A 14,681-nucleotide genomic window follows, 5' to 3' on the forward strand; every position below is an offset into this window, starting at 1 on the left:
AGTAGTGAAAGTTGGAGCCTTGCTAACCTGTGTGCATGAGTGCTGCATCTCCTGGTACTTTAACAGCATTGTCATGGGGAGAGGGAGGAGTGAGGCTGAACAAATCAAGCACCACCAACGTTTTAACAGATCTGGTTGTAACATCTATCGATCTACAGTAATTATGTAGTAATTAAATTTGGGAAAATGCAGGTTCTTCATATATGAAGTATATACGAGAGGATTTTGTTGGAATTTACCAGAGACTAAGTTAAAGTACTACTGCAGGACAAGGTGATATAGATACAAGTTAAGAGAGACAAGTTGAGCACTGATGTTGGGAAACATTTCACAATGGTGGAATTGATATCTAGAATGGTCTCCATGTAGGGGAACAGAGGTGAAATCTCAGCAATCATTCACAAGGTAATCAGATGCACTGATTGGGGTCAGTTTTCTAAGGAGGCGAATGAGCTTAATGGGCTGAATGGCACCTCTTATCCTTATCGATCTGTGTAAATCTAGCTGAGATTTAAATCCCTCCCTAAATCTCTCCACCTCTCATCTCTTTGTCCAAGCTTTTGGTTATCTGCCCTAATATTTCCTTATGTGGCTTGGTGGCAGATTTTGTTTTCTAATACTCCAGGAAAATGCCTTGGAATGTTGTTCTATGTTAAAGGTGTGATATAAGTACATGTTTTTTGCTTTAACTGCTAGATCTAGAAACTGAGTGAGTGACTGTTCTGCACAGAGCTGCTACCTCAGTCATACAGGAACAACTGCTGCCCTCTTGTGGCTTACTGTTGATTTGCTGCAGCCTGATGTTTAATTCTTCCTCAGTTTTCATTTTCCTTCGTCTCCAGAACATTCCCCTCTTTGTCAGGTGCTGGCCCTTTCCTTCGAAACTGTACCTATGTGGACAGCACACAAGTGAGTGAACCAAAATTGAGAGTGCCAGCAGCATATTGAACGCGCAACTTCAGATCTGAACCAAATCCTCTTGCTTGCCTGAGTGTATTCGATATATACTTGGAAAGGAAATATTTGCAGGGCTATAGGGAAAGGGGTGTGGGAAGGACTAGCTGTATTGCTCTTTCAGAGAGCCAAAATAGGCATGTTGGACTGAATGGCTCCTGTACGACATGATTGAGTTGAACATATCCTGATAGAATGGCCTGTCCATGGTCATGCTCATAGCCAAACACGCATGATCACCCATTCATCCCCCCCCCACCCCCCCCTCCACCTCTGCCATACATTATGCTCCACTACTGCAGCCTGTTAACCGTCAGCTCAAACACACTGGGCAGAGACACAGGAAAAGGCCATGCAGTTTTCTGTCTGATGGGGAGATGGTCTGTGACTCGTAAGGAAAAGATGATATGTCAGCCGATTGCTCGAGGGAGAGGAAGAATGAGGAATATATGACAATGATCACACCACCTATACACACAAAGCATCAATGTCCTGACAGTATGGACAGGAATCTGCTGCAGAATCTGTGTCAAATTCATGTATACTCCATGGAGCGACCCATGCTGAAGCTTCATGTGATGTGAAGAATCTGAGGTCGGTGTTTCAGTGAGTTAATACTCCTGCCAGATTTTATCTCGCCAAATAGCTCTCACAGAGAATTTGACCAAAATGGTATTGATCTCAGGTGGATGTTAAAATCCCACAGTGCTATAGGAAGAAGAACAGGGCCTGATGCCTAGTCAAGGCTTATCCCTCAAGCAACATTGACTAAAGACGTTATTTATAACGCCTCCCAGAAGACATTTGATAAAGTCCCTCATTAGAGACTGTCAGTTGAAGTTGAAGCTCATGGGATTGAGGGCAAATATTGACCTGGTTAGAAAATTGGCTGAGTGGTAGGAGACAGAGAGCCGAGATAATGGGCAGGTACTCGAATTGGCAGGGTTTGACTCGTCATGATTCACTGGGATCTGTACGAGAGCCTCAACTATTCACTATTTATTAATAACTGGATGAAGGGATAGAGAGTCACGTATCCAAATATGCTGATGACACAAAGAAAGGCGGCATTTAAGCAGTGTAGTAGATTGTAGAAAATTGCAAAGAGATATTAGAGATTACATGACTGGACAAAACTGTGAAAATGGATTTCTATGTAGGGATGTGTGGTCATCCACCTTGAGTGTAAGAAGGCTAGAACAGGGTACTTTCTAATGGTGGAAAGCTAGAAACAATGCAGGTCCAAAGAGGCATCCACCTACACAAACCATTAAAATGTCATGAGCAGGTACAGGAAATAATCAGAAAGGCAAATGGAATGCTGGCCTTCCCAAGGATTAGAATAGAAGTGGGTAGAAGTTATTCTTTAGCTATACACCTGGAGTCACTGTGAGTAGTTCTGAGCACCACACCTTTGGAGGGAGCGCAGTGTAGATTTGCCAAAATGATATCTGGACTCCAAGGGTTAAATTATGAGGAGAGATTACACAAACTAAGATTGTGTCCTGGAATTTAGAAGTTTTGAGAATATTAAGGGGATCAGATAGAGTAGAGAGAAACTATTTCTGCTGTTTGGGCAGTCTAAAAATTAGAGCCAGTCCTTTCAGAAGTGAAATTAGGAATCATGTCTTCAGGTAGTCTCAGATTTAAAATTAGCAATTGACCTGGCATCAATTGCCATTTGCAAAAGAGAGTTCCAAACTTCTGCCACCCTTTGTGTGTAGAAGTGTTTCTGAATTTTGCTCCTGGTCAATAATTTGTCTTCAATTCTATGAACTTTAACTAACAGTCCCTTGTGAGCGACTTTATCAAATGCCTTCTGGAAACCAATGTAAATTACATCCATAGACATTCCCTTGTCCACTATTTTAGTCACCTCTTCAAAAAATTCAGTTGGGCTCTTCAGGCATGACCTACCCTTTGCAGATGCATGTCCCCTTTAACACAACATCCTCACTTGGAAATATTTCACCATCCTTTTGTTGTCGCTGGGTCAAAATCCTGGAAAAGCACTGTGGGTGTACCTACACCACATGGACTGCAGTCATTCAAGAAGGTGGCTCACCACCATCTTTTCAAGGGTAATTAGGGATGGGCAATGAATGCTGGTCCAGCCAGCGATATCTATAATCGTAGAATATCGCAGCACAGAAGGAGGCCGGTTGTCCCAACGTATCTATGCTGGCTCTTTCATCAATTAGTTTCACTCCTCCGCTCTTTACCCATAGCAGTGTAAATTTTTCCCTTTCGGATGTTTATCCCATTTCCTTTTGAAAGTTAGCATTGAATTGGATTCCACTGCCCTTTCAGGCAGCGCATTTTAGATCATCATAGCTCACTGTGTAAATGTTTTCTCTTCATGTGCCTTAAATTTGTGTCCCTCCGGTTGGTGACCTTCTTGCCAATGAAAACAATTTCTCTTTCCTTACTCTATCCAAACCGTTCATGACTTTAGAATACCTCGATCAAATTTTTTCTGCTGTAAGGGGAACAATCCCAGCTTCTCCAGTCACTCCATTTAACTGAAGTCCCTCATTCCTGGTACCATTCTAATAAATCCCCTCTGCACCCTCTTCAAGGCCTTGACATCCTTCCTGAAGTGTGGTGTCCAGAATTGAGGCCCAACTGGTGTCTTATGAAGAATCAGCAGAACTTCCCTGATGTTGTACTCTATGCCTGTATTAATAAAGCCAAATATCCTGCCTGCCTTTTCTAACAGGCTTCTCAACTTGTCCTGTCACCTTCGAAGATGCCCAAGAATGAATGAAATAATTGATGCAACCCACACCCCTCCCTGCTTTCATTGTTCCTACTACTCATCAAACTGCTGTCTGTTTCTACTGGGGATTTTGAAAGTTCTGGGTCTGTTGAGCTTAGAGCTCCACCAATTGGATCATTTACTCATGTAGCTCTGTAGCAGCTCAGTATAGAGCAGTTCTTAAAGGCAGTAACTGCATCAGATTGCCTCTTCCTGTGTTGGTTCCAAAATATAAACATTGTCTCTATTGCTTGGGCAGGTATAATGAGGCTGATCTCACTTATTGAGCAGTTAACCTCTGTGCACATGGCACATGCAAAGAGGGCATGTAGGGTGGGCTTGAAACTAAGTAATGGGTGATGGGGGGAGGGGGGAGGGGGTGCAGTCAGGGTTTATGTGAGGGGAGATTTGGAAAGTTAAAGAGAAAGGACAAGGCAATCGGGCAGGGTAATCATAAAGGTAATTATAACCAGAGTATGACAGGAAGGGACAGAGTGTGCAAATGTAAGTGTGCATCAGCAAATAAGGTCAGAGTAGGCAAAAATGGAAAGGTCCCAGTGGGTTGGAAAACCACTAATGGAACAGCTTTGTTCAAGAAAGGAGGGAGACAGAAAGCAGGAAACTCTAGGCCAGTTAGTCTAACATCTGTCATTGGGAAAATGCTAGAATCCATTATTAAAGAGATAGTAGCAGGTTATTTAGCAAATCATCATGCAATCAGGCAGAGTCAACATGGTTTTGTGAAAGGGAAATTGTGTCTGACAAATTTATTAGAGTTCCTGAGGATGTTAAAAAACAGATTGGATAAAGGGGAACCGATAAATGTAGTTTATTTGGATTTTCAAAAGGCATTCGATAAGGTGCAATATAAAAGGTTACTGCACAAGATAAGAACACAAAGTGTTGGGGGTGATATACTTGAATGGATAGAGGACTGGCTAACTAACAGGAAGCAGAGAGTCAGGATAAATGGGTCATTTTCAGACTGGCAAACTAACTAGTGGAGTGCTGCAGGAATCAGTGCTGGGGCCTTTATTATTTACAATCCATAACAGGGGTGTCTAAACTTTTCGCGTGAAGGACCACATTTCAATTTTTCCTCACTTAAGGGGCAAAATAGCAAATTTCCGAAAACATAAAATTTGGCAAAAATAAAACATGCATTAAAAATAAAATGTCAAAGCAATGAAATGATCATTTTTAAAAAAAAGAGTAGTGAATAAAAATGACAGTTAAAAAGTGCTAAGCGACAGAGCCGCTAAAACCTTTTTTGCCCTTTCGCTTAAGAATCGAGAGTTAGAGAGATGGACTAGACCCCAAGTCCTGGTCACCAGGGAAGGGCCTGGGGCCTGGGGCCAAGATAAGGAGTTGAGCTTAACCAACACTGACCTTGTGTTCACCTCTGGTGGCAAACACTCCGAGCTGGCCTTGGTGGAATTCATACAAAAGTGTTGTCTTTCAGCTGGATTTTCCTCCTCCTCCTGGCCTGCTTTGTTGATAAGTTCTTGGAGAGGGAGGAGCAGGAGGGGAAGGGTGTCTGTGCCTGTGTCTGTGTCCATGTTCGGCTTACTCTCAGTCTCAGGGTTCCTACTCTTACAGACACACGTGGCGCACACACACATTGGCTCACTCTCACTCACTCACTCACTTTCTCAGGCTCTCCCATACACTCTCTCAGACTCTCTCACTCAGACTCACTCAATCACCTAGTGTCCTTGACCCAACCATCTTTGGCTACTTCATCAATGACCTCCCTTTCATCATAAGGTCAGAATGGGGATGTTCACTGATGATTGCACAATGTTCAGCACCATTCACGACTCCTCAGATACCGAAGCAGTCCATATCCAAATGCAGCAAGACCTGGACAATATCCAGGCTTGGGCTGACAAGTAGCAAGTAACATTCGTGCAACACAAGTGCCAGGCAATAACCATCTCCAACAAGAGAGAATCTAACCATCACCCCATGACACTCCATGGCATTACCAACACTGAATTCCCCACTAACAACACCCTGGATGTAACCATTGACCAGAAACTGAGCTGGACTAGCCATATAAATACTGTGGCTACATGAGCAGGTCAGAAACTAGGAATCCTACGACAAGTAACTCACCTCCTGACTCCACAAAGCCTGTCCACCCTCTACAAGGCACAAGTCAGGAGCGTGATGGAATACGCCCCACTTGCCTGGATAAGTGCAGCTCCAACAACCCTCAAGAAGCTTGACACCGTCCAGGACAAAGCAGCCTGCTTGATTGGCACCACATCCACAAACATTCACTCCCTTCACCACTGACGCACAGTAGCAGCAGCGTGTACCATCTACAAGATGCACTGCAGGAATTCACCAAGTCTCCTGAGACAGCACCTTCCACACCCACGACCACTACCATCTAGAAGGAAACACACACACACTTAACCCCACAGATTCATTCACTCACTCCCACAGACTCACTCAGGCTAAAACACACACAAACACTCACATGCCCATGCATACTCGCACAGACTCACTCATACACACTTAACACACTCAGACTCATACAGTCTCTCAGACTCACTCAGTCACAGACTCGCACACAGACTCACTCACTCACTTTGACTCTCTCACTCTCAGACTCACTTACTCACATAGACACACTCACTTAGACACACACACAGATGCACTTGCACATACTTGCAGAGACACACTTGTACATACTTGCACAGACACACAGACTTGCTCTCGCGCAGACTCATTCACTACCCACACATGCGCATGCTTGCACGCACGCACACAAACACACATATTAACATACGCTCACACACAGACGCACTCCTCTCACACGGGCGCACTCCTCACACACGGGTGCACTCCTCACACACGGACGCACTTGCACCCGGCCGGGTCCTGCGAGGCTTGACATTTTACTGCCGAGGAGGAATTCAGGATGGCTGTGAAGATGCCAGGATGTACTTCCTCACTCTGCCCAGCGGAGACCCCAGCCGCCTGGGCAGTTGCTGCGACTGCTGTTCTTTGTGGCAAACCCAGTCTGCTCCACCAGCTTGATCCCTGCACTCTTTTAGGGGCTGCAGCCTGAATGGGAGGGTGAGAGAGAGGTGGGGAGAAAATGCATCATGGCCACTCACCTTCACACTGCTCACTGCTCCCCCAATGCCAGACTGTTTTTCTCCCTGGATCTGTGATTGGAGGAGCATTTCCTTGCAGACCTGCTGCTCCCACTTACCGTGGGGCTGAGAGGCATGGCGGGCTCGATTGGTGCCCGTGGGCCATATGTCAGGCAATCCTGATTGATCTTGATGACTTGGATGAAGGGACACGACTATGTAGCTAAATTGGTGGGAAAACAAGTTGTGAGGCGGGTACAAAGAGTCTGCAAAGGGACGTAGATAGGTTATTCGAGTGGGCAAAAATTTGGCAGATGGAAAATAATGTGGGAAAATGTGAGATTGTCCAGGCAGGAAGAATAGAAAAGCAGAATATTGTTTAAGTGGAGAGATTGCAAAATTTTTTTTTATTTGTTCATGGGATGTGGGCGTTGCTGGCCAGGCCGGCATTTATTGCCCATCCCTAATTGCTCTTGTTCAGGGGGCGTTTAAGAGTCAACCACATTGCTGTGGTTCTGGAGTCACATGTAGGCCAGACCAGGTAAGGACGGCGGATTTCCTTCCCTAAAGGACATCAGTGACCCAGATGGGTTTTTATGACAATTGTCAATGGTTTCCTGGCTGTCATTTTAAGTTCAGAATTCAAATTTCACCAACTGGTGGGATTTGAACCAGGTCCCCAAAGCATTACCCTGGGTCTCTGGAACACTGGTCAGTGACAATACCACTGCCTCTCCCCACATGAATTTCAAAAAATCAGCATGCAGGTACAGCAAATAATTAAGGAGGCAAATGAAATGTTGGCCTTTATTGCAAGGGAGGGTGGAGTATATAAGTGTGTAAGTCTTGCTAGAACAGTACAGGGCATTGGTGAGACCACACCTCGAGTACTGTGTGAAATTTCGGGCACCTTGCTTACGGAGGGATATACTTGCATTGGAAGCAGTTCAGAGAAGGTTCACTAGGCTGATCCCTGGGTTGAAGGGGTTATCTTATGAGGAAAAGTAGAAGAGGTTGGGCCTGTACTCATTGGAGGAGAATGAGAGGTGATCTTATTGAAACATATAAGATTCTGAGGGGACTTGACTGAGTAGATGCTGAAAGGATGTTCCCCTCAGGAGGGGAAATCTAGAACCAGGGAGCCATAGTTTCAAAATAAGGGAATAAGCTTCCCATTTAAAATGGAGATGAGAAATTTCTTTGTTAGTGTTTGGATTTTTCTTTCCCAGTAAGCAGTGGAGGCTGGGTCATTAAATATTTTTAAGGCTGATTTAGACAGATTTTTGATTGATACAAGAGTCAAGGGTTATGGGGGACAGGCAGGATAGTGTAGTTGAGGCCACAATCAGATCAGCCATGTTTATATTGAATAGCAGAGCAGGCTCGAGGGGCTGAATGGCCTACTGCTGCTTTTTCTTATGTTCCTATGTTCACGGACTGGGTGAGGTGGATTGACAGATTAATCAGTTTAACAATGCAGCCTCTGTATTCCTCCATCAGATGGAAACAGGAACTGCTTTCAATCGAGATTGGGAGGGAACTTTCACTCAGCAGCTTTGTATCTGAGGAAGCAATGTGTTTTTCAGAGCAGACTGGACAAATCCTTGCTACCTGTACATGCTCCATTGGGATTGCTTCACAGTGTGCAGAAGCTTCCTGTAAATCACCAATTGTTCACTTAGACCTGCACACTGGGTCAGAGTGTTTAGGGTTATGGAGCCTAGGCAGGTGGATAGAGTCAATATGCAGATCAACCATGATCCAACTGAATAACAGAACATACTCGAAGGGCTGAATGGCCCCCTCCTTATCTCTGATACTCTGCCAAGTTAGTACAGGTGGGGGAGGGCAGGCAGAGCTAGAGGAACAGCGACTTCCCAGTTTTTCCGATGTCGACAGTTGAGAATGTATTGGACTCTCAGGCTGACACAGTGAAGCAGCCTGTTAACCCCCTCTGGTGTGTGCAGTTTGGGTTTCTGATAGCAGTGAGCCTGGAGCAGAAAGAACATGTATGGAGTGCTGGCAGCCATGGCGGTATTATCTGGAAACTGAACTCTTATGTTTGAATTTTGAACCGGGGCCAAAAGCTGAGGAATTTTCCAGTTTTGAAACTTTAACTGCCCCAACCAGTCAGGTTTCCTGCAGTCAGGCAGTTTGTTTGCCGTGTTTGTGTGAGGATCTTGTTAGTGCAGAGCAGCACTGCAGCAGCTTTAACAATCTCAGTGCAAAGTGTCTTTGGCACAGGCAGCTATGTGAAGAGAAGTGTCAGACAGAGACACAATGATGTGCTTGGGGACTGGCCGGCTGCAGAAACTATTGAGGCAGGAGGAGGAGGAAGATGAAGTGTTGGTCATTGCGAATCCATACAGTTTGGAGACAGGTACAGCAGAGTGCTGGGGCCCATGGGCAGGCAGTTGTGTTCACTGTACTTGTAGCTATTCTGCAGTTTCCACCAGATATTTAACGAGTGTTAAATACCAGTGGCAGAAGCACTGACACTTGCTGCAGGCGTGTTTGCTTGGTCACTGCCTGTGATTCTAGCTACGTGAACTTAAAGATCAGACACTGAGCAGAGCCGTTGGAATGCACTTTATTCACTCATTGTCATTTGTGGAAACTGAGCTCAGTGTTGCACAGGATCCAAGGTTCTGTACTTCCCGACCTGGAGACCTGGGTACTTGTGGGAGCCAAAGTAGTTTCTCCATCATTAAGTGCGAGGGAATTTTGGCATGTCGGTAAGATAATGTCCGACAGACAGCTAGAGGAGGCGACAGGCTTCAATCCACTGGGGGAGGGGGAGCTGTGAGTTATGGCTGGGTGTGATTACCATGTAATTTAAAGCTGTATTTCCCTCTTCAGTGGAGTTTAGTGTATAAATCAAGCAGAGGGTGAGCTAGAGGTGACAAAACAGAGAAGATGTTGAAAGGGGTGTACTCTTTCTTAGACTTTTTACTTGATGCTAAATATTTATTAATACCTGGTGAGAGGGAGTGAGTTTCAGGAGATGTTACCTTGATCTGGGCTGTAGAGTAGAGATCCTGGAGAAAGAGAGAGTTGTCAGAGTTAGACCATAATAGACCATAAGATGTAGGAGCAGGAGGCTTTTCGGCCCATCGAGCCTGCTCCGCCCTTCAATAAGATCATGGCTGATCTGATAATCCTCAACTCCTCTTTCTTGCCTTTTCCCCATTGCCCTTGGTTCCCTTACTGATTAAAAATCTGTCTATCTCAGCCTTGAATATACTTAACAACCCAGCCTCCACAGCCCTCTGTGGTAAAGAATTCCACAGATTGACTACCCTCTGAGAGAAGGAATTCCTCCTCATCTCCGTTTTAAATGGGTGACCCCTCACTCTGAGATTATGCCCACTGGTCCTAGACTTTCCCATGAGGGGAAACAACCTCTCAGCGTCTACACTGTCAAGCCCCCTAAGAATCTTATATGTTTCAATAAGGTCGCCTCTCATTCTTCTAAACTACAATGAGTACAGGCCCAACCGACCTGACCCCTCTTCATAAGAAAATCCCTCCTTACCCAGGATCAACTTAGTGAACCTTCTCTGGACTGCCTCCAATGCTAGTATATCTTTTCTTAGATAAGGGGACCAAAACTGTTCACAGTATTCTAGGTCTGGTCTAACTAGTGCCTTGTATATTTTTAGCAAGACTTCCCTATTTTTATACTCTATTCCCTTGAAATAAAGGCCAACATCCTATTTGCCTTTCCTATTATCTGTTGAAATTGTATGTTAGCTTTTTGGGATTCGTGCACAAGGACCCCCAAATCCCTCTGTGCTGCAGCTTTCTGCAGTCTATCTTTATGTAGATAATATTCAGCTCCTCTATTCTTCCTGCCAAAGTGCATAACCTGACATTTCTCACATTATATTCCATCTGCCAAGTTTTGCCCACTCACTTAACATGTCTATATCCCTCTGTAGACTCTTTGTGTCATCCTCACCACTTGCCTTCTCACCTATTTTTGCGCCATGTGCAAACTTGGCGATAGTACATTCACTTCCCTCATCTACTGGTTCCCCTTTACCTATCCTATCTGTTACCTCCTCAAAGAATTCTAATAAATTTGTCAGGCATGATTTCCCCTTCATGAAGCCATGCTGACTCTGTTTGATTAGATTATGCATTTCTAAATGCTCTGCTATTACATCCTTTATAATAGACTCCAACATTTTCCAAATGACAGATGTTAAGCTAACTGGTCTATAGTTACCTGATTTTTTGCCTCCCTGCTTTTTAGAATAAGGGTGTTACATTGGCAGTTTTCCAATCCTCGGGGACTTTTCCAGAATCTAAGGATTCTTGGAAGATTATAGCTACTATTTGTGTAGCTACTTCCTTCAATATCCTAAGATGCAACCCATCCGGTCCAGGGGACTTATCGGCCTTTAGTCCCATTAGTTTCCCTAGCACTTTTTCTCTAGTTATAGTTATTGTATTTATTTCCTCCCCCGCTTTTGCCCCATGATTATTTAGTATATTTGGAATGCTATTAGTGTCTTCTACCGTGAACACTGATGCAAATTATTTATTCAACTCCTCTGCCATTTCCTGGTTCACCATTATTATTTCCCCCGTCTCATTCTCCAAGGGGCCTATATTGACTTTGGCCTCTATCTTCCTTTTTATATATTTAAAGAAGCTCTTACTGTCCATTTTTATATTACTTGCTAGTTTACCCTCAAAGTTTATTTTCTCCCTCTTTATTATTTGTTGGTCATCTTTTGTTGGTTATTAAAACTTTCCCTATCTTGTGGCTTACCGCTAATCTTTGCCACTTTTTTTCTTTCAATTTGATACTACCCTTAGCTTCCTTGGTTAATCATGGTTGGTTTATCCCCTTCCTAGAATCCTTCTTCCTCAATGGGATATATCTTTGTTGTGAGTCATGAACTATTTTCTTAAACGTCTGCCATTGTTCATCAACCGTCTTTTCTGCTAAACTCCTTTCCCAGTCCAGTCCACTCCAGCCAACTCTGCCCTCATTCCTTCGTAATTACCCTTATTTAAGTTTAGCACAGTTGTTTCCGACCCAAGTTTCTCACTCTCAAACTGAATGCTAAATTCCGCCATGTTATGGTCACTGTTTCCTAGGGGATCTTTTACTCTGAGATCATTTATTAAACCTATCTCAATACACAGGACCAGATTCAAAATAGCCTGATCCCTGGTTGGATCCATGACATATTGTTCTGAGAAACTGTCCCGAATACACTCTATGAATTCTTGCTCGTGGCTACCTCTGCCAATTTGATTTTCCCAATCTACATAAAGATTAAAGTCACTCATGATTAACATACTGCCATTTTTACATGCCCTCATTATCTCCTGATTTATTCTCTGTCCTACAGTATAGCTACTGTTAGGAGGCCTGTAGACTACACACACCAGTGTCTTCTTTCCCTTGTTATTTCTTACCTCCACCCATTGGCATTCTACATCCTCCGATCCAAGATCATTTCTTGTTATCATACTTATTCCATCCCTAACAAAGCTACCCCACCACCCTTTCCTTCTTGCCTGTCCTTTTGAAAAGTCACATACCCCAGAATATTTAGCTTCCAGTTTTGATCTCTTTGTAACCACGTCTCTGTAATGGCTATAAGATCATACCCGTTAACCTCTATTTGTGCCATTAATTCATTTATTTTGTTCTGAATATTATGTGCATTTAAGTAAAGAGCCATTAATTTTGCCTTTTTACCATTTTTTCCCCCTTTGACCCTATTTGCTGCTGTTTTTTTATGTGTGTACACTCTGTCCCTTCCTGTCACATTCTGGGTATCATTACTTAAATAGCTGCCCTACAATGCTACCAAAATGTTTTGCTATGTTAGCCTACATATCCCCTCTCCAGAACCCTCCCCCCCTCTATTTAGTTTATAGCCCTCTCTGCAGCCCTGATTATTCAATTCGCCAGGACACGGGTCCCAGCATGGTTCAAGTGAAGCCCGCCCCACCAGAACAGCTCCCTCCTACCCCAGTACTGGTGCCAGTGTCCCATGAACTGAAACCCATTCCTCCTACACCAGTTTCTAAGCCGTGCATTTAACTCCTTGACTTTATTTACCCTATGCCAGTTTGCCCGTGGCTCAGGTTGTAATCCTGAGATTATTACCTTGGAGGTTCTGCTTTTTAATTTAGCTCCTAACTGTTCAAATTCTTTCAGCAGAGCCTCCTTTCCAGTCCCATCAATGTTGTTGGTACCAATGTGGATAATGACAACTGGATCCCTCCCCTCCCACTCCCAAGTTTGTCTCCAACCTTGAGGAGATGTCCTTAACCCTGGCACTGGGCAGGCAACACAGCCTTCAGGACTCACGCTCACGGCTGCAGAGAACAGTATCTATCCGCCTAATTATCCTGTCCCTACCACTACTACGTTCCTATTTCCTCCCGCTACTTGAATGTCTCCCTGTACCACGGTGCCGTGGTCAGTTTGCTCATCCTCCCTGCAGTCCCCACTTTCATCCACACAGCTTGCAAGAACCTTATAACTGTTGGACAGTTGCAGGGGCCAAGGCTCCTCGAATGCTACCCCCTGGGTCCCCAAACCTGCTTCACCTCCAGTCACACCCTCCTGTCCCTGATCATAGACCAAATTTGAAGTACCTAATCTGAGGGGTGTGACTGCCTTCTGGGGCAAAGTGTCCAGGTAACTTTCCCCCTCCCTGATGTGACGCAATGTCTGCAGCTCAGACTCCAGCTCCTTAGCTCGGATCCGAAGTTCCTCAAGTTGTGAACACTTACTGCAGATATGTTTGCTCTGGATCACCTTGGTGTCCAGCAGCTCCCACATGCTGCAGCAGCAACACAACACCCATCCCTGCCATCACTATCATATTTCATTTAATTTATGAATTAGTTACTCTTGTATCCCTGCTCTTTACACTTGCAGAAATTCCTGCTCTTTACACTTTGTGATTTTTTTTACACACCAGTGTCGATCTTATACTTAACAAACTATTTTTAAGAAAAAGAAAAAAGGACTAGAGACCTAAACACAACTAAAGACCTTCACAAAAACAAAAATACCTGGAAAAACTCAGCAGGTCTGGCAGCATCTGCGGAGAGGGACACAGTTAACGTTTCGAGTCCGTATGACTCTTCATCAGAATTAAGTAAAAATAGAATAGAGGTGAAATATAAGCTAGTTTAAGGGGGGGGGTGGGACAAGTAGAGCTGGATAGAGGGCCAGTGATAGGTGGAGATAACCAAAAGATGTCACAGACAAAAGGACAAAGAGGTGTTGAAGGTGGTGATATTATCTAAGGAATGTGCTAATTAAGGGTAGAAAGCAGGTCAAGCAAGGTACAGATAGCCCTAGTGGGGGTGGGGTGGGGTGAAGGAATCGAAAAAGGCTAAAAGGTAGAGATAAAACAATGGATGGAAATACATTTAAAAATAATGGAAATAGGTGGGAAAAGAAAAATCTATATAAATTATTGGAAAAAAAAGGGGGGGGATCGGAAAGGGGGTGAGGGTGGAGGAGAGAGTTCATGATCTAAAATTGTTGAACTCAATATTCAGTCCGGAAGGCTGTAAAGTGCCTAGTCGGAAGATGAGGTGCTGTTCCTCCAGTTTGCGTTGAGCTTCACTGGAACAATGCAGCAAGCCAAGGATGGACATGTGGGCATGAGAGCAGGGTGGAGTGTTGAAATGGCAAGCGACAGGGAGGTCTGGGTAATGCTTGCGGACAGACCGAAGGTGTTCTGCAAAGCGGTCACCCAGTCTGCATTTGGTCTTTCCAATGTAGAGGAAACCGCATTGGGAGCAACAAATGCAGTAGACTAAATTGAGGAAAGTGCAAGTGAAATGCTGCTTCACTTGAAAGGAGTGTT

The 14,681-nt window shown here is 44.3% G+C and overlaps 1 protein-coding gene across 4 annotated transcripts in view; it reads left to right on the top strand.

Moving 5' to 3' along the window:
* The window catches only part of LOC144680067 (arf-GAP with GTPase, ANK repeat and PH domain-containing protein 3-like), a 708,867-nt gene that overhangs the window by 288,332 nt on the left and 405,854 nt on the right, over positions 1-14,681 (top strand). The window contains exon 1 of one of the 4 annotated variants that reach the window (XM_078541205.1): positions 9,000-9,202. The exons of the other annotated variants lie outside the window; for them this stretch is intronic. Coding sequence (XP_078397331.1) covers positions 9,103-9,202 — 100 coding nt within the window. The 5' untranslated portion in view covers positions 9,000-9,102. Of the gene's footprint in view, positions 1-8,999; positions 9,203-14,681 lie in introns of those variants that run through there. 4 annotated transcript variants of the gene reach the window in all.

This window comes from Cetorhinus maximus, chromosome 4 (assembly GCF_964194155.1).
Source record: "Cetorhinus maximus chromosome 4, sCetMax3.hap1.1, whole genome shotgun sequence".
In the NCBI taxonomy this organism is placed as follows: domain Eukaryota; kingdom Metazoa; phylum Chordata; class Chondrichthyes; order Lamniformes; family Cetorhinidae; genus Cetorhinus; species Cetorhinus maximus.